At 42.8% G+C, this 19,974-nt stretch overlaps 1 protein-coding gene across 1 annotated transcript in view; it reads left to right on the top strand.

Annotated features, from left to right (window-relative positions):
* The window catches only part of LOC127002838 (kinesin-like protein KIF14), a 192,157-nt gene that overhangs the window by 76,260 nt on the left and 95,923 nt on the right, over positions 1 to 19,974 (top strand). The window contains 3 exon segments of the mRNA XM_050869057.1: positions 1,478 to 1,594; positions 19,171 to 19,296; positions 19,651 to 19,811. Of these exon segments, the coding sequence (XP_050725014.1) occupies positions 1,478 to 1,594; positions 19,171 to 19,296; positions 19,651 to 19,811 (404 nt within the window).

Below are 19,974 nucleotides of genomic sequence, written 5' to 3'. Positions count from 1 at the left end.
GCATGCTTTGGGCATCTGGTTTTGGCATCCTCTTTGCCCTTTGTTTATAAACACATCGGTATCTGCTTTTCCTTTTTGACTTTTCTCCTTGAATGTTTATGACCCTACATCGCCTTTCCTACTTGAGTTTCCTCTCTAAATTTATGACCCTTCTTCAGCCCCCATCAGGGTCCTGCCCGGGGGATTTTGGTTTCCTCTTTCTGCCCTCGTTTATGACCTATCATTTGTCCTCTGTTATTGCCGTACTACACTTGGCCCTCGATTTAACGGATTAAAAGGGGGGAAGGGTGGTCCGTTGCTTGAAAACATGGTTTTAACGTTTCTAAAGCCGTTGTTACACCGGACAAATCTTCCCAGCCTACCTTCTAGCTCAGAACAATTTTTCTTTTACGATCCGGGCGGCCAGGCGCCCCGGCCGTGCACTGGGCTTGAGCAGCTGACGGGCGGCTGATGATGGTGGTGATGATGATGGGTGTCGGCGGCGTGGCCCCCGCATTGGCGCCGTTTTTGTTGGGGCCTATGTGTGTGTGTGCTAATTCTTGTTTACCACATGTTGTGCGGGACTTCTTTCTTTTCTTCCATCTCTTTTTTTTTTTTTAAGAAGAAGAGATGGAAGAAAGAAAAGGAGTTCCGTGCAACATGTGGAGGATGAGAAGCCCAAGCCCATAATAAACACAGCCACACACGCGTGGGCCCCGATGGGGATGCCATTCGGATGGCCAACGCTCATCATCACCATCACCGTCATCAGCTGCCCGTCAGCTGTTCGGGCCCGGTGCGCAGCCGGGGCTGTCTGCACGCATGCACTGCATGTGTTTATTGTTATTTTAGGGTTTTGACGTTTCTAAAGCCGGTGTCACGCTGGACAAATCTACCCAGCAATGGACAGAATGTCCGTTGCTGGCTATTTGTCTGTTGAGATTTTGTGGTCCGTTAAATCCGAAATCCATTAAATCGGGGTCTGTTAAATCGAGGGTTGAGTTTATTTTCATGTACTGGGTCCCAACAAAGTTGATAATTTGTCCTCTTTCAACTGGTTGCATTTATTCCATGCTGCTTAACATGCCTTCCACTACATAGGTGGTGAATGGTAGGTGAATGGAGAAAATGTGACTTTTTTATAATGAAGTGTTAAAAGGATGTATAAATCTATGAGCCATTATTGATAAAGAGGCAAGTGTTCTTATTGAGTGGAAAACAGAGCCCTCACAGTAAACATCGGGTTACAGGATATTGCAAAATCTGTTACCTTTTGCTCATCCAAAGAACACTTTCCATGACTGTTAGTATTCACTTTGAACTTTGTTGCTTTTCCTTTTGATACTATACAGAACTAATAAATGAAAGTCAAGCCTAAGAACACACTCATAGAAGTTTGATGTATACTTTTATTCCGTGGTCTTAAATACCTAACACTCTCTGGTAAGAATGTACCTTTGTTACACTTCTTAACCTTTTTTGCTCTCCATATCCACAGACTGAAGATGTTGAGGGAGAGGAGTTGGAAAGCAGCAAAGTAAGCATCATCAACTTAGTGGATTTGGCAGGCAGTGAAAGGGTGGGTGCCTCACTCTCACAAGGAGACAGACTCAAGGTATGTATAAGTGTGTTCTGGTGCATTTTAACCCTCTCGCACACCGTAAGTTTCCAATAAGTTTCTGTTCCACTCACCATGCATTTCTCAGGCCCGACCGTCCTTTTTTTGCCGCCGCGATACTCAACATTTCCGGATGTATTTTACCTTCACAGATATATCATAACCCAATAAATTTGGTATCAATGGCTTCAAAAAGACTTGTACTAGAACATGTGCAAATGAAAATAGAGGAAAAAATGTATGTAAACAATACAAACTCGTTTCAAGTCCGTATAGAGTATTGTAGACAATAAATCCTAAGTACCAACTCTTCCCCACTTGCTAGCTCGAAAATTTGTGGGCCAACTTTTTTAGCTGAATATATGTTTCGAAGTGGAATTTAGTGAGGATTCATATGATATCCTCAAAATCCTATTATGCCCATTAGTTCCCGAGTTACACCAAGAAAATGCATTTTTTTCCTCTCCCGTCAGAGTAGGGCAACAACTGAAAATCACTCCACGCTCCTCATCTACGCTCCTTAGAAAGGTTGCCATATGTTACCATTAGGAAACTTATCCCAACAAATGACGTTCCAAAATTTGATGCACTTTCACGGAAAACTTAATTTTTAATAAATTTTTTAAAACTTTTATGACACGTTTCGCGTCATTGTGCGCCAGGACCTTTCACCCTTGATGACATGAAACGCGTCATCGTGCATGAGTGGGTTAATAGATGTTTGTGTTATCTGGTGCTCAGCTGAGAGGTGTGTGACTATGACATCATCACTTCTGCAGCATTCCATTGTTTATTCCCAAAATGACTGTTGCCTGTTAACAGGTCAAAAGTCTGTTTTGGTATGGTAGTCTGCCAATCAGTCAGAAGGTTGAAGCCTGTGATGTCATCATTTGACAACCAAGGAAAGGTTTAGCACTAAAGGGAATGTCAGCACCTCAAGGCTGTGGTGGGATGGAGGTGACTGGCACAAGTTGTGTAGTATTTGCTCCTTATAATTCAGATGTGGTCAAACCTGTAAATTAACTAATGGACCAGGACACTTGGTATTTGGCTAATGCTGCTGTTTTGGCAAAACTTGTTGGCTCTGTTGTGTAACATAGCACAATGTTGCTTGGCTAACGGGTCAACTGATTGCAGGGCTGTGGTGAAGCAAGTGTTTGAGGACAGTGATGCAGTATGTGAGGGGGGGGTAGGAGTAGAAATGTTGTATAAACAAACAGCTGCTTTACCTGTGACAGGATATTTGACCTGTCCCCTTTTTTTGCCGGGGTTAGGGGACATGGACCCCTTTGAATAGAGAACTTCCATGAATATTTGATGCCCCCCCAAAAATGTTTCTAGACCTACCTATTTTTTTTAAGGTGTTTCCTATAGCACCAGTAGGCTGTCTTGAGTGGCTTCTTTGATGGCCCTACCCTGTTAGTGGCACAGATGAATTTTATTTATAGTGGCTGCTATGATGTATGACTTGCTTGGCCCAAGCTACTCCATGTGGGTAATCTGCCACTTGGCAATGGTTGAAAAATCAGTGCGTTTCAGTGGAACTTGGATCTAGGTCCGCGAGCTCACCATGCGTGCACGCTGACCACTTGGCCACCGGCTCCCCATAATACCACTGAGTGCAATACCCAAAATACCAATGAGAGCAGTTTTATGCATAAACTGTACCGAATAAAGCATTTTGACTACCTGAAAGCAGCATAAGATGTTAATCATCAGCTATATGTACTAGAAACTGTGCTGTAATTACATAAACTTCTTACAAATATGTAGTTATTAAAATCTCACTTAACTGTTGGGTCCTCACCACTAAGTCTCTGGCATTTTCTCTTTCAACTTCAGATGTTTAAGCATATCATATCATGCAAATTATTTACTAATAAATGCTTTCTATAAAATTCAGGTAACATATTTTGTGGCATATAACACGCTCCACCATATATTGCACATCCTAAGTTTTAAGACAACAATTTGGAAAAAGGAATACTCAGTTCATAAAATCATCATCATCATCATTTCGTTTAACGTCCGTTTTCACTCTTCCTGAGCGGTTGGATGTTTTATGGCTCTCCTCCATTCTATTCTGTCTTCTGCCCGATGCTCATCCAATCCCATCAATGCTAAGTCTTCCTGTATACACCTCCACGTTCTCCTAGGTCTACCTACTTGTCTCCTTCCTTCTACCTCTAATCTCTCTAAAACTCCCAGCACTATATCCTCCCCTGCTCTCTTTACATGTCCAAACCATCGGAGTCTTTCCCTTCTGAGTACTGTTTCCAGGTTCTCTACTCCACATCTGTTAGTCACATCTGCACTGGACACCCTGTCTTGCCACCTGATATCCCCGCCATATACCTCAGCATTCTGCGATTATTTGCTCTCTATACCTCCATCAATTTTCTAGTTAGAGCCCATGTTTCTGCTCCATACAACATTACTGTTCTAATACATGCTTGGTACACCCCTGCTGTGCTCTTTCGAGGCATGCTACGATTCACAAGTAGACTATCCACCTCACTCCACTTTAACCCTGCTGCCGCCACACTTGCTCTCACATGTTCTCTCAGCCGATCTGTTTCAGCGGTCTTCCTTTAGTTTCTGCTCATCGTGTGGGTGCTGAGCATAGTCTTGACACCTCCACTGATATACATAATGTTCTAAATTAACCAATATCTTGTTCACAGGAGTGTTCAGAGGAGTAGGAAGCGGAAATTGGAATTTTTTGGGAATCGTGGAATTCCAGCCAAACGGTCTGTCCAGATAATAATCTGATTTCACAGTTAAGTTATACGGATAATTTCCTACAACTTTTATTCAGTGAGATTCATTCCAGAATGAAAAAACTACAAAAAACTATTTTTTGAGTTTCACTGCATCTTTGGCTCTGTAGGAAGTAAATTTCCAGGTCAGAGATTGTAAACTATATTTTTCAGACTCCATCATGATAAAATGAGCAACTTTTCTTCAATAATTTTTTCTCTACATTGCCGCAGTAAAAAGTTGGAATTTTGGGGGAATCATGGAATTCCTGCTAAATGCAACAACCTAGAAAGAAACGGATTTCACGGCAGGGTGCGACAGAAAATTTTCTATAAAACATATTTTATGACTTTTTCTCAGTTCAAAGTGTATTTTTTGATGACTTGCTTTTTGGGGGATCTCCTGAGAAAAACTGTTGTGGTTTAGAGGAGTTGAGCATTTCAAGTTGAAAAAAAAAAAAAAAAATGCCAAAGACTTCGTGGTGAGTACCCAACAGTAATGCGAGATTTTATGGACTGAATTTTTATGTTTATTTAAAATATATGTTATGTGTATAGTATGTACTATTCATGTATCGGATATCTGCATCTGGATCCGCGGAACATCCGCATAATTTTTCACATCTGTATCCGCATCCGCATTTCTGATAAATGAAACATCCACATCCGCACCACAAAAAGAGGATGTTGTGGATATATTTTATTCATTACAGAGTCACAGACTTAGAGATCACAATGCAGTCTACAGAGTAGGCTACAGAGCTTGCAAAGTTCAAGAAAATGAATTAATGCATGTTAATTTGCTACTAAAATTACACCTTCTATTAATTTCCTTTTAAATTTACACAACCTAATGTGTCAAGAATTTTGCGGAAGGGCAGAAGGAAGGAGATAATTTTACATAGTAAATATGTAGTATGTATGTATCATGTAAATTTGTAAAAGTACGTATGTATGTATTGAACTGTGTAACTGTATGTACTATATGTAATATTGCTTAGGTATGAAGGGAAGCAGCCTGGCTGGCAGAAAGAGAGAGAGAGAGAGAGAGAGAGAGAGAGAGAGAGAGAGAGAGAGAGAGAGAGAGAGAGAGAGAGAGAGAGAGAGACAATTGGGGAGATATGTAGCGAAGTATCAGGGCCGGCAGAGAGAGAGAGAGAGAGAGAGAGAGAGAGAGAGAGAGAGAGAGAGAGAGAGAGAGAGAGAATATTGCGTAGGTATGAAGGGAAGTAGCCTGGCCGGCAGAGAGAGAGAGAGAGAGAGAGAGAGAATATTGCGTAGGGATGAAGGGAAGTAGCCTGGCCGGCAGAGAGAGAGAGAGAGAGAAGCCCCGTTCACACTCTGCCGACTCTGGGCCATGACTACCCACGACTCTGGGGTACACAAGGTCTTGGGTGTTGACATGAAAGGGTCGGGCATGTCTTGAAAGAGGTCTTGAGACTATTGCTGAATGCTGCGCAGACGTCATGACAGGAGTCTGAAATGAGGGTTAGCATGACATGCTGGCAACTAGTTTGCTGAGTGTCCCTGACAGTCGCCAAGACACCATGATGCCAATATAACCTCCCCCCCCCCCTTCTTGGAGCGTGGGAACCAACTTTTTAAATGGGAAAATTGCTGGGTTGTCATGGCCCAGAGTTGGTACAGTGTGAACGGGGCTAGAGAGAGAGAGAGAGAGAGAGTGTGTGTGTGTGTGTGTGTGTGTGTGTGTGTGTGTGTGTGTGTGTGTGTGTGTGTGTGTGTGTGTGTGTGTGTGTGTGTTCCACGCGTGACCTCGGAGAGACAGGTCGTACCGCTCCTGCTGCCCCCTGGGCAAGGGCAAGTCAGGTCAAGCCTGGCAGCGTTCCGAGGCGCCCTGGGTGTAGTGGACCACGACCCCTCCCCGCTCATCTCCTCAATCTCCAGCTGCACGTCGGACCCTTGTGCAGTGGCGTTGCGAGGGGCGACAATACATTAAACCCTCGATATAATGGACCCGCTAATAACGGATTTCGGATATAACGGACAAGGTCAGACGGTCAGAAATCCACGGGGATTGACCGAGAATAGTTTTTGAAAGACTTGCTTTCGGTAACTACAATAGCGTCTGCTAGCCACCTCGCCCTCCTCCCTTTATCTGCTGCCCCATCCTGCAGTTACCGTAGTCTTTTTCAGGCCACCTGATGAAATATTTTCCTCCTTGTGGTTTCCATTCAGATGAAGAATGTATTTATACCACAAACCACATACCACAAGCTAGTCGTATGCATCAATCCAGGTGGTAAATGTGTATCGAAAATAGCCGAAAATAGCCAAGTGTTTGTGAATGTCGGCACTGATAAAGCCTTAGGGGGTAGGGGGCTAAGCCCCCAGTTAGGTAGGTTAGGGTATGTTATTTTTGGTTGGTAAAGTTATTCGGCACTCAGTGTGGGGCGAGGAAATACACAGTGCGGGACGGGACATTTGCGGCGGCTGGCCGGTGTTGCGAGAAATATTTCCTCGCAGAAATAAGTCACTCTGCTGTCCACCACGCGTGCGCACTGGGGAAATACATGGCAGGGAAAACATTAATTTGTCTTATTTTGTTCTAGTTTGTCCACTTGTGGTCTTTGTGAAGGGTGAGTGAAACAAAGGATCAGTAAGCAAGTTGAACATCTTTCTCTGTGAGTTATTTTGCAGCTACAGCTGTGGGCTGTGACAGGTTTACAACAGGCATTGAAAAGTCAATCATTCAATGATTTGTGACAGAAACAGTTTTTGGATTATTTCATAACACACACAAAACTACAAAAAATAAATTTTCGCCTGCCAGTATGAGATTGACGCATTTGTAAAATTTTGGCCATTCCTGGAACAATACGAGCTCCTTGCAGGGCCTCACTGCCAGCCTGACAGGCTCAGTGCCTCGTAGTCCATCGCCAAGTGTGCTATGCAGCTATACAAACAATGTGCACAGAACATACACAATACAAATATATATACCTACGTTTATTTGGTTCATTGGCATTATTTTACGTTTTTTTTTTTTTTTTTCACCTCTTATAACGGACTTTCGGCATTAACGGACCATGTTCCCCGCAATTAGAACAGCTCCATTCCTCGAAAAAAGATGCCAGATTATCTGGAAAGCATAACATGGTACAGAAAAGTGGGTCTACTATAAAAAAAATGTTTTGCTTATCCCAATGTAACTCAAAACAAAGTTATGAATATTAAGAACAGTTTTCTTCAATAATCTTTGACTCAGTAGTGGTATTATGGTAAATGAAATTATGAACCTTCGGTTGTACTGCTGTAGAATTTACGACCTGTTGTTCATTGTTTTATGGTCTACAAAAAAACTTTGTACCATCAGTTTTAGGCACTTGATACACTAAAGCAATTAATAAATCATGAACACAGACTTTACTTGTTCATATGTATTTATACATTGGAAGAAGAGTTATACGACTTGGCATTTCAAACCAAAACAAACCTTCTTCTTCTTTTGACCTGTATTGCTTTTGATTGGCTCTCCCTACCTATCACCATCACTAATTCTGCTACTAACTCCCCTCTCTGCCTCTCATAGTTGCTACATTCTACAATCAGGTGTTTCACTGTTTCTTTCTCCCCAGTGTCCTATAGCTCCAGCCCTTTGTATTTGATTGCTCAGCAAACTATTGGCGCACGGTATCTCGGGTAACATTCACAATTGGCTTGTGGACTGGCTCTCTGAGCGGAAACAGAGAGTAGTTCTAAACAGTGTTACGTCTAACTGGCTCAATGTCAGAAGCAGCGTACCTCAAGGATCAGTGCTTGGCCCCATGCTCTTCTTAATTTATGTTAATGATATCGATGATGGGCTCACTTGCAAAGTATCAAAATTTGCTGGTGACACAAAAATTGCTAGTAAAGTAAGGGCGACACTCGACGAAGAAGCTTTACAATCAGATATAGATCGACTTACACGTTGGACCAATCAATGGCAAATGAAATTTAATGTTGACAAATGTAAAGTGTTGCACATCGGAAAAAATAACAATCGCGTTCGGTACGTAATGAATGGCCAACATCTTTCTGCAGTAAGTAAAGAAAAGGATCTTGGAATCACTATATCAAGCGATTTAAAGCCCTGTCAGCATTGTTCAGAGGTAGTTAAAACTGCAAACAATATTTTTTATTTATTTATTTATTTATTTTTTACGTTGCTGGCTATTGTGCCGGTAGGCATCTTCCCGGTGGGGCCTGATGGTCGGCCCAAGGCTTCTTCCAGGTGGGGCCTGATGGTCGGCCCAAGGCTTCTTCCAGGTGGGGCCTGATGGTCGGCCCAGCCCGTTCTGGCGCAGGCGAGTGTTTTTATAGTGGCGCCATCTTGCATTGGCTCATGCTGCCCCCCCGGAACTCGTTCTTGATTCGCTTGGACGGCTTCCTCTAGAGTCCGGGTTGATGGGTGATCTTCAGGACAGCATGTGGATAGTTTTAAGCCACTCGGCGGTGACCAAAAAATCTGAGGTGGTAGCGTGGGGATTCGAACCCGCGTCGTCCATCACGCGGTGAATGTGGGCCCAGTACGCTACCAGTTTGGCCACCGCCTACTTTAATAATAAATCGGAAAAAGTAATATTAAAACTGTATAATTCATTGGTTCGACCCCATTTAGAGTACTGTGTACAGTTTTGGTCTCCCTATTACAGAAAAGACATAGAAAAGTTGGAACGGGTTCAACGAAGAGTAACAAAGATGATTCCTAGGTTGAGAAATTTATCATATGAACCAAGGCTTAAAGAAGTAAATTTATTTAGCCTATCAAAACGAAGAATGCGAGGCGATCTAATTGAAGTGTTTAAAATGTTTAAAGGATTCAGTGATATTAATGCGGAAGATTACTTTACAATTGATCGATCAAATAGAACAAGAAGAAATCACAATTTGAAGATAAGTGGTAAAAGATTCTCGTCGCACGAAGCTAAACACTTCTTCTTCAGTCGAGTTGTTAATGTTTGGAACTCTCTACCCTGTGATGTCGTTGATAGTACAACAGTTATGGCCTTCAAGAATAGATTAGACAAGTATTTTGAATCCAACCACCAACTAAGATATTATTCATTGTCGTAATAACGTTAAATTCTTTCGAATACTGGTGTCCTTGTCTGCGTTTATCGCCCGGTTAGTGGTAGCAGTAATGGTAGTTCTTTCCTCTTTCCTACATAATTTCCATGCAGTTTTTCCATGCTGCATGGTTCTTTTTCCTTTCCTGCCAGCTTTGGCTGGAGGGATGGTGGAGTGGGGAGGAGCCTTCGCCTTTGCTGTCCTTCATCTTCCACCTTTGATTAGATAGTTAATGTAGTATCATAGACTTCACAATCTCTTGACGGGAAACGGGGCGCGGGGCCGATTCGCAGGGGGCCGATTTTCAAAAATTTAAAATTTAAATATTTTCAAAACCAAAGCAGCTAGCGACCTGAAACTAAAACAGGCACCTCCCTTAGGCATATATGAGTCTCCATGAGCAGCGGTATCAAAAAATTCAAAGTCGTTCCCTAATAAAATCCCGATTAATTGTTTTTTATATAAGTATAACAAAACTTAAAAAGGCTATAAAATCCTCAGATTTTACGCTAGATGCACAAACATCACCAAATGCAGAGATAATCACTTATATTTTCAGAATCAATAGCAATATTTAGCATATCTTATAAGTTTTTGCCCGAAATAGCTACTTATTTTTTTTTATTTAGTGCAATTTTTTACGTAAGTTTTTAACATCTAATAAATCACTTAATTTTCACATTAGAAACTTAATACTTGAGGAAAGCATGCAGAAACATCTTAATTTTACTCAACAAAAGCAAAATATTCATTTTTCTATATACAATCACAACTTATTTTGGTTGAAATACGATGTCACTATTGCCGAAGCACGTCTTGCCGGCTATCTGGCCCTCGTCCCTGAACAATCACTTTAGCCTTTTGGCCTATGACTTGTAGGCCCCGGTCAGTTTCCTGGACTTGTCCCTGTTCCTCGCCGTCTCCTTCCTGCCCTCCTCGATACTGCTCCTCTTCCTGCCGGTCGGCTGCTTCAAGGCCTTGTTCTTCCTCGCTTCTGAGGTCACGTCCTTGGAGAAATTAGCACCGAAACAGTTGAAGAGGGACCTGCTGATGTGCGGCAAGATGGTGTTGGCCAGGTTGTGCCCCTCCTGGCACCTGTACCCCTGCAAGGTCGGGTCTGAGGCCGCCAGGAACTCCAGGAGGTGCCTGAACCCGTCCCTGTGGCGCATGGCAAGGGAGAGGAACCTCAACCTGCGCTCCTTCTTGTCCTCCCTGCACATCAGGGAGTCCCACAGCGACATCCCGAAGGACGCCATGTGGGCCATTGGGAGATGGCCGCTTCAGGACCGCCCGGCCCGTCTCCAGCTCTCCCCTGTCGACCAGCTCGACCAGGGCGTCGAACATCACAGAGGGCGGGTCGCCCCTCTCGAGCTCCACGGTAATCTTCATCTCCTCCTGCTGGGCAAGCTCCTGCTTGCAGCACTCGGCCACAGAGGAGTTGGCCTGGACCTTCCTGGCCAGGTAGCCGGCGTAGTTGCCGACCGCCGGGCTCCCTATTGCCCAGTGCAGCTAAGTTTCCTCCCCCCGTAGGACGTAGTGAACAGCCCCCTCACTACCACACTGCACTGAACACACCACTGCACTGCACACAACACTGAGTCACTGCACTGATGGCGTAGTACGGCTCCTCCACAGTTTACTCCACGGGGTCGCGGCGTCCTCATATCTTGTGTCTCCTCCGTCACTTCCACTCGATCCACTGCCTTCTGTGTCTTCTTGTATCGTCCTCTGGATCCTTGCAGTTGTGGGGAAGGGTACAGAGACGATGAATAACTGTAGGTCCTTTACTTGGAGAGTAAACAGAGGCAGGACAGCGATAATCCTTTACAGAGGGGAAGTGCCCAGCTGACTGCGTGCCTAAGGCGAGTTAGGCGACGCGGGACCTGAGCTGAGTTGCCATGTAGGCACTAACTAAACGTACATTTCTTGTTTCCTAATACGTAAAACTGTGGACTTCACTATCCTACAGTTATCATTCATTTTACGTAAAGATTTCAACCTAAAGTTACGCAAATTTGCCATTTTTTACACAACGTTTTCAAAGTGCACGCATGGTGCTATTTTATATAAGTTACCTTGAATCCTCGACCAAATCACTCTAGAGACACTCCTGCCTGCTTGTATGCACTAAAACTTGAAGATTTCGTCCTGTTCCCACTTAAATTCGGAGTAAGAACGCAGAGTGTGTTTGAGTTGTCGCAGTGAAAGTCGCCATAACAATCGGCCCCTTACGCGAAGCCAGCGCGCCAAGACTGAAGAGATTTCCCGTCAACTAGTTGTGAAGTCTATGGTAGTATATCACCAACAGCCTCTTAAGGACCAGCAGGTCTGCTGTTGTTTGTTCTTCCTTTGTGTTCCTTTGTAAGCCTTGGTGAATTTTAGTTCGGCCCCTCAGCCTCTCCTTTTGGCATCATGTGGGTTTCAGCCTTTTGAATATCTCTTCAACACGAGTAGTACTGACTAGATTCAGTTCAGTACTTGCCAGATTGAACATTAGTCTTCGTGGAATCTATTGTAAAAATGTTTCAAGCAATACATGTGTCAGGAGACTTTAAAAAAATGCGAGAATGGTGTAAGCTTAGTTGCGAGTACACCAGGTATTCGTTATTTGCGAGGGTTACATTCTGCAAAAAGCTTGCATAATGTGAATTCGCATATATCGAACCTATCATCCCATTAATTATAGGGTTTTTTGTTCCACTACCCATTTTTGAACCCTCTAACTATTTATTTCGGCACCCGTTTAACCTATATCTCAGTTAGGATTCATCGCAGCTGAAAAAGCCATAAGCATTTTCTGTTTAGAATTGCCTCCTCTACAATTTTGGTCTCTATGAATATTTTCGTATCTGTGAAGGAAATGCATTTTTGTCTCAGTAGAGGAAGTCCATGAGCCCGGGGTGTAGGTCGGTATCATTTTGGGGCAGGAAATCTCATTGTGATTAATTGAAAGACCAATGTCTATAGTCTTCAAAAATGTATGATAGCATTCTATATCTCTTTGCCTTCCTTGTGTTATCAAACGTTTTTTATGTATGACGTGATTTTTTCTAGCGTGTCTTACAGGTGATTTTTCTCTCCTGTGAGCTAGTCCATTAATACTATTAGGACATATTATATGGGGAGGCGGTGGCTGAATGGATAGCGTGACGGTGCCGCGTTCAGGACGACGAGTTCAATCCCCACCTGGTGCCACTAAGCTGGGATTTTTCAGCCACTGCCGAATGGCTTGAAACTACCCACATGCTGTCCAGAAGACCACCTATCAACCCAGATTCTAGATTCTAGGATTAATGATGAGCTCTGGGAGGGCAGCATGAGCCAATGCGAGATGGCACCACTATAAACACTCGCCAGCGCCAGAATGAGCTGGGCCGACCATCAGGCCCCACCGGGAAGAAGCCTTGGGCCGACCATCAGGATCCACCAGGAAGAAGCTTACCGGCGGAATAGGCCACGACGTAAAAAAAAAAAATAAATAAATAAATAAATACAGGCCAAGGAAAGGTCTTCAAAACAAGCTATCACATATATTAATATCTTGTACACAGTGTTAATTATGAGCATATTTATGTTGAAGTTAACATTTTTCAATGTAACTGGTAATTTTTCCTTATAGAAATAGTATCATGTCTGGTACTTTGATTCAACTTAACATTCATATTCTGCATTTCAGGAGCTTTCTTTTGATACCAGTATGTGATCCATAGCTATTATATTAAGAAAGTTATTAAATATTAAAGCAACTACGATCAAATAAGTTTTTACGAACATAAACTAAAATGTTGAAAATGGGAATATAGGGTTAGAGATCAAATTCATTTCATAAAATGTGAATATAACAACTGTAGAAATAAGATTAGAATCTATAATTAATTATTTAAATGTGCATTACATAACACCAATTGCAATACCTGTATTCAAAGAGCTATGAACACTACATCCAGTGTATACACATATACTGTACTACAGTGGGGTTCTCGGCATATGACATTTGTCTAACGGCCAGCGCGTTATACGACCATAGAAATATATATATTTTTTTTTTGTTGTTATGCTTACGACGTCTTACTCGGCATCCGACCACTTCATGGTTGCCATTCAATGGAACAAGCTTTTCCCTCCAATCGCCATCCCACCCATCTCCCACACATGTATGACCACGTCCTGTGCCCAGTTCATTATTTTCCCGAGCGCATTTAACACTTCGTTTGCCTTCCGGATCATCTACAAGCCTTACCACTATTTCAACTTCACACTTCGTGCCACCATGCCTCCCAAGAAGCAGCCTGTTGGTTCTGAGAATGCTCTGAAAAGGAAGAGGGCACCCCTGACGCTGGAGGAGAAGGAAATTATAGGGAAATTCGAGAGCGGCACACGTGTACACGAGCTGGCCAGGCTATACAATCGTAACCACTCCACCATCAGCAGAAAGAGTGTAGATCAAGAAGGCTGACATCTCCAAAGTTCGCACAACACTGAGTTCTCTGTCCCACCACCCACCCCAGCTGGAGGAGGTGGAAAAGCTACTGCTGGTGTGGATTAACGAGAAGCTGCAGGCTGATAGGATCTCTGAAGAGATTATTCGGGAGAAGACCCTCAAAATCGTCCTCGACCTGAAGAGCAGGCGCCCCACGACTTCAACAATAGCTCCAACAGGCATGGAAGACTTCAAGGTGAGCCATGGTTGGGTCACCAACTTTCGGCGGTGCGCTGGCCTTCACAATGTGCTGCTGCATGGGGGAGCAGCGAGCTCCGACAGCAAGGCAGCCTCCCCATAAGGCACTCATGGATGTTAGTGCAGGCGGAAGTGACCCTGATGACCCGGGCATAATGGAAGGAGACTCTACTTCCAAACAGCACTAAGCGTGCTGCTTCATCACTCACTCAACCAGCATCGACTGTACAAGCCAGATGTAACTCGCCACTTGGGGGAGTAGGTACAAAATTTATAATTATTTAGTGACTAAACTGATACATTTGCTAAAGATAAAAACAATGCTATGCAGTGTTGGGTAAAAGGCATTCGTTATATGCATTGCGCTGCACTTGTGATTATTTATATATATGTACATTTTTTTATTATATTATTTGTTTTTTCGAGACTAAAGTCTTGCCATACGACTGTTTTTTGCTTCCGTCGGAGATTTTGGAACGGATTATGGTCGTATGACAAGTACTCTACTGGATATTATAACCATGTAAACCATTACACCACCAATACACTTAACCCTTTCATTGCTAAACGCTTGCAGCGGGCGTTAGGCGTATTTACTGGTGAAACGCTCACTGCGACCTCCAGCCGCACTCAAATCTCCCGTGTATGAGAGTGTTCCAACACTAATTCTCACAACACAGGATTGCCAATTGAGTGGGTTCTTCACTAAATTTGGTGGAAAATCATGTCAGCCCAGCGCAGAAAATCTACTGACGAGCAACTGGTGGATGTTAATTGTTGACCAATATAGCGACATTTTTGCATAGCTTCACCTATCACATGACTGATATTTTGACCAAATAGCTGTAAATTTTGTAGTTGGCAATACTGCCCTGCCAGCACCCCATCATCAAGAGATCTACAGTAGTTGCCTTACGGCTGACCATTGCGCACGTGTAAATGTACGTCTTCACAGGCAACACCCCCTGAACGTGCCTGTACTTTTGCAGGAGAGGCTTACATTACCGAATCGTATAGATCTTGGCCTCCTCTTTACATTGGTGTTTTTGTTTTTTAGCTGTGATGAATAGTTTTTGAGATACAGAGGTTAAAAGAGCGAGCACTAGCGTCACTTGCTGGTGGTGCTAAAAGCTCGCTGCGAGCGCCAGTCGCACCCACAGCAAAAAACACCCCCTGAACGTGCCTGTATATTCGCAGGAGAGGCTTACATGACCGAATCTTATAGATCTTGGCCTCCTCTTTCCAATGGTGATTTTGTTTTGTAACTGTGATGAATAATTTTTGAGATATAGCGGTTAAAAGAGATCCCCTTCCCCCGCTGGGATGCCCGAGCGTGCCTGAGGGGATAGTCTCGTTGCGAGCGCTTAGCAATGAAAGGGTTAATAGCATTGTCCAGATAGGGTGTTTTAAATTCAGTAGTCTTCAAAATCTTCCAACTCCAACATTGTTTCATCATTATTATCATATTTTCACAATCTTGTAGTTTGCACACGTCGGTGGATTTTAGTCCATTAGCCAGACATACACACCTTGGTATGGCACAGCTTTGTAGAACACTTATGTAACAAAAGATCAAGCACAGCCACAGGAACAGGTTGTCCATTTATCCATTTAATAACTAGCTGCTCTCCTCCATCTTCTTTTTCCAGCTTCAGGATTTGGAATGTGAGGATTTTGCTGTAAACATTGTCTCCATATAACAGACTGATAATTGGCACATTGTGCATGTTATTTCAAGCAGTCTGCTAGGAGGCAGTTCTATCTCACCTCTCCTTGCACAGAAGAGATTGTGCCTCAGAGCACTTACAAGAACACAAGGTGTCTTGGCCACATAGATGAGACAAGTAACTGCTTCAAGTCTTTCCATCACTTCTTGAGAAAGGTCTCATTCACTCCTAAGCTCCATAAATGCATCTAGTACATCTTTATTTGTGGTCATTAATTTGAGTGAGCTTGTTTTCCCCTTGCCAGCAAATGCACTCACACTATCGCAACCTGTGAAAGCATGCATTCCAACTAGTCCTTTGCAAATATCAGCACCAAGTGTAGCAGTAACCTTGTCAATTGATAGAATTTTTGTTTGTGTCTTAATACCACATTTCAGATACAGATGACCACAAATGATATTTTGTAAAGGCACGAGCAGGATGAGCACATCTGTATCATCGGAGTCGATAACAACTGCTTGATGTCCTTGCTTTACAGCATGTGCAGCATGTAGGAGAAGACGGCCATCGGCTTCTTCTTGAGTACACGATAGATCCGTTACCATCTCACCTCCATGTTGTGTTATCTTGAAGCACTGGTCAGCATCTGTGACAAACATAACCTTTTGCTGTAGCCTGCTTCTGTGTAACAGGGGGATCAAAATCTAGTCTTTCTTGCTTAAACCTGATGTAACACTTCTCTCCAACATTAGAGCATTAAGTAAATCTGAAGCAACTTCTGGAGTGGCAGTCTTTGCTGTTGAGATGCTCTTGATGTCCTGTTGATTGAAAAATGGGTTTACCCAGCTTTCAATTGCACCAACTATTGCCAAAACTGCTTTTTCATCCTTCTCAGATCTTGGGTGCTGGAGATCATAATGAACTGCATCTGCTTTATTATCGTGAACCCAGTCTCCTAACTGCCCTAAGAATGCACTTCTGTGCTCAGAAGTTATGTAATAACGTTTGACTGCCCCTGACTTCAGACTAAATCTGGTTGTGCCTCCTGGTGTTTGAATGTCTCTGTTCACTGTAACTTCGAGGGCCTGATCTACTGGAAGACGGCTAAAAGGATTAGTGCTTGACGTCTGGACAGAAAAGCAACCATCCCTGAAAATTTCATACACTTCTGGATGTGTCTCATTTAGGGCTGACATCTGGGCATAATACACAGGTAGGTATCTGGCATAGTTGGTTCTGTCATATGCAAATGACCAGGGAATCAGTGCTCTAATGGCATGCAGATGGAGCTCCCAGTTGCCTTCACGGGATGCACGTAGCAAGCCAAGAATAACGTCCTCAACCATATCAACGTAGGACATCCAAAATGCAGCAGACAGATCACCATTTGACTTGTGGAGATGGTTAAGAAACTGTGACCACATTGTTTTGAGGTCTTTAAAGTCTTGAGTCACTAACAAGTTGGCAATATCTTTCTGGTTTAGGTTTATGTTAGTTAACTGGGATAAGGTATTTTGAACTCTCAGGTACTCATGTTCATCTTCGTCCAATTGTGACATGAATTGCTCCCAGATCAATCTCATTAAAGCTTCATACACAAGTTTATGAGCTCTGACAGCTCGGTTGTACATTTTACCTTGAAGAACACCATTAACCCTTTCATTGCTAAACGCTCGCAGCGAGCGTTAGGTGTATTTGCTGGTGGTGCTAAACGCTCGCTGCGAGCTCCAGCCACACTCAAATCTCCCGTGTATGAGAGTGTTCCAACAATATTTCTCACAACACAGCATTGCCAATTGAGTTGGTTCTCCTCTAAATTTGGTGGATAATCATGTCAGCCCAGCGCTGACAATCCACGGATGAGAAACTGGTGGATGTTGTTGTCCAATATAGCGACATTTTTGCATAGCTTCACCTATCACATGACTGATATTTTGACCAAATAGTTGTAAATTTTGCAGTTGGCAATACTGCCCTGCCACCACCCCATCATCAAGAGATCTACAGTAGTTGCCTTATGGCTGACCGTCGCGCACATATAAATGTATGTCTTCACAGACAACACCCCCTGAATGGGCCTGTACTTTCGCAGGAGAGGCTTACATTACTGAATCGTATAGATCTTGGCCTCCTCTTTCCAATGGTGTTTTTGTTTTTTTAGCTGTGATGAATAGTTTTTGAGATACAAAGGTTAAAAGAGTGAGCACTAGTGTCACTTGCTGCTGGTGCTAAAAGCTCGCTGCAAACGCCAGTCGCACTCAATGCAAAAAATTCCCCCTGAACGTGCCTGTACATTCGCAAGAGAGGCTTACATAATTGAATCTTATAGATTTTGGCTTCCTCTTTCCAATGGTGTTTTTGTTTTGTAGCTCTGATGAAGAGTTTTTGAGATACAGCAGTTAAAAGAGATCCCCTTCCCCTGCTGGGGTGCCCGAGCGCGCCTGAAGGGATAGTCTCGTTGCGAGCGCTTAGCAAGGAAAGGGTTAATTGAACCTTCTGCAACAACACCCGATTCTATACATAGGTCACGTAAGCCAGCATTCATAAACCTCTTGCCTAGGACAGCCAGAGCATTGCAGATGGTAGGAAATGCTCCCAATCTAATTATGACACTGGCATATTTAACTCTAAAACTGAATGCGTTAATTTTTCATTACTGTTATGAAATGTAAATGAATGATTGAGGAGCGTGAGAAAGTATCTCCCATGACTGGGCCACCCCTCTTCATTAGGGGGATATGGCTAGTGTCACTAGATAGAGTTATGAATAGTTTATGAAGGGAACAAGTCACATCACCTACGTAGTGTTCGCCGCTTCTCAGCGGCACCGGCCAGCGTCTAGCCCGTCGACTAGCGTAATAGTTGTTATTTTAACATCCAATACCTTTCTTAATATAATAGCTATGGATCACATATTGGTATCAAAAGAAAGCTCCTGAAACACAGAATATGAATGTTAAGTTGAATCACAAATACCAGACATGATACTATTTCTATAAGGAAAAATTACCAGTTACATCGAAAAATGTTCACTAAGTTCAACATAAATATGCTCATAACTAACACTGTGTACAAGATATTAAAATATGTGATAGCTTGTTTTGAAGCCCTTTCCTTGGCCTTTATTGTGGTATATAATATGTCCTAATAGTATTAATGGACTAGCTCACAGGAGAGAAAAATCACCTGTAAGTCACGCTTGAAAAAATCACGGTTGATAACACAAGGAAGGCAAAGAGATATATAATACTACCATACATTTTTTAAAGACTATAGACATTGGTCTTTCAATTAATCACTATGCGATTTCCTGCCCCAAAATGGTACCAAGGGCCAAAATTTTGAGACCAGGCTCATGACTATATGTTAATAAAGAAATGATTTGAATCTTGTTTTCAGGAGGGAGTATGCATAAATAAATCTCTGCTAACTCTCGGGAAGGTGATCAACGCCCTTGCAGAGAGTGAGGGACGCAAGAGGCCCTTCATTCCCTACAGAGAATCGGTGCTCACATTTCTCCTGAAGGTATGTCTTATTTGTTTATTAATATCTAGCTTCTGGGATCTCCTGGATGGAACATTGGTAGTCTTTCAAACTTTCACAGGTTCTTGAGGAATAACTTGCATTATCCAGTCTGTGTGTAGAATTTCCTATATATAGAAGAAGCACACTACTGTGTTGTACTTTTTTATTAACTCATTTGGTGTTTGTGCTAGAAATTTAAGAACCAGCTTCCAAAAGAATTGTAAACTGAGAGGAGTGTATTTTAGGGGTTCTAAAAGCTGTAAAGTTTACCTTCTCAGCCATGATTTTATACCAAAGCTATGTAAAGCAGATTTTTAGGTTTTCATTGATTTTGATTAACATGTTTGACTTTAGGAATCACTTGGAGGCAATTCAAGAACGGCAATGATAGCAACAGTGTCTCCATCTATGGTGAATATTGAGGAGACGCGATCCACCCTTCGCTATGCACAACAGACACGCAAAATCGTCAATCGTAACTACATCAATGAAGATCCTACTGCTATGATTATTAGGTAGGTGAAAAGTATACCTGTAAAAAGTTCAGTTAACTTATATTAATTAAAAATATGATTATATGGTGTACATTGACTGGCTTCCTTTCTTATTATCAGTGTACATCATCCTCCCGAGTTTCATGCTTGCTTCGTTCCGAAGGTATAGTGCTAAACTCGAGGA

The sequence above is a fragment of the Eriocheir sinensis genome, chromosome 24, assembly GCF_024679095.1.
Source record: "Eriocheir sinensis breed Jianghai 21 chromosome 24, ASM2467909v1, whole genome shotgun sequence".
NCBI classification, from domain to species: domain Eukaryota; kingdom Metazoa; phylum Arthropoda; class Malacostraca; order Decapoda; family Varunidae; genus Eriocheir; species Eriocheir sinensis.
The sequence above is the reverse complement of the archived record's forward strand: the minus strand, read 5'-3'. Positions and strand labels throughout refer to the sequence as shown.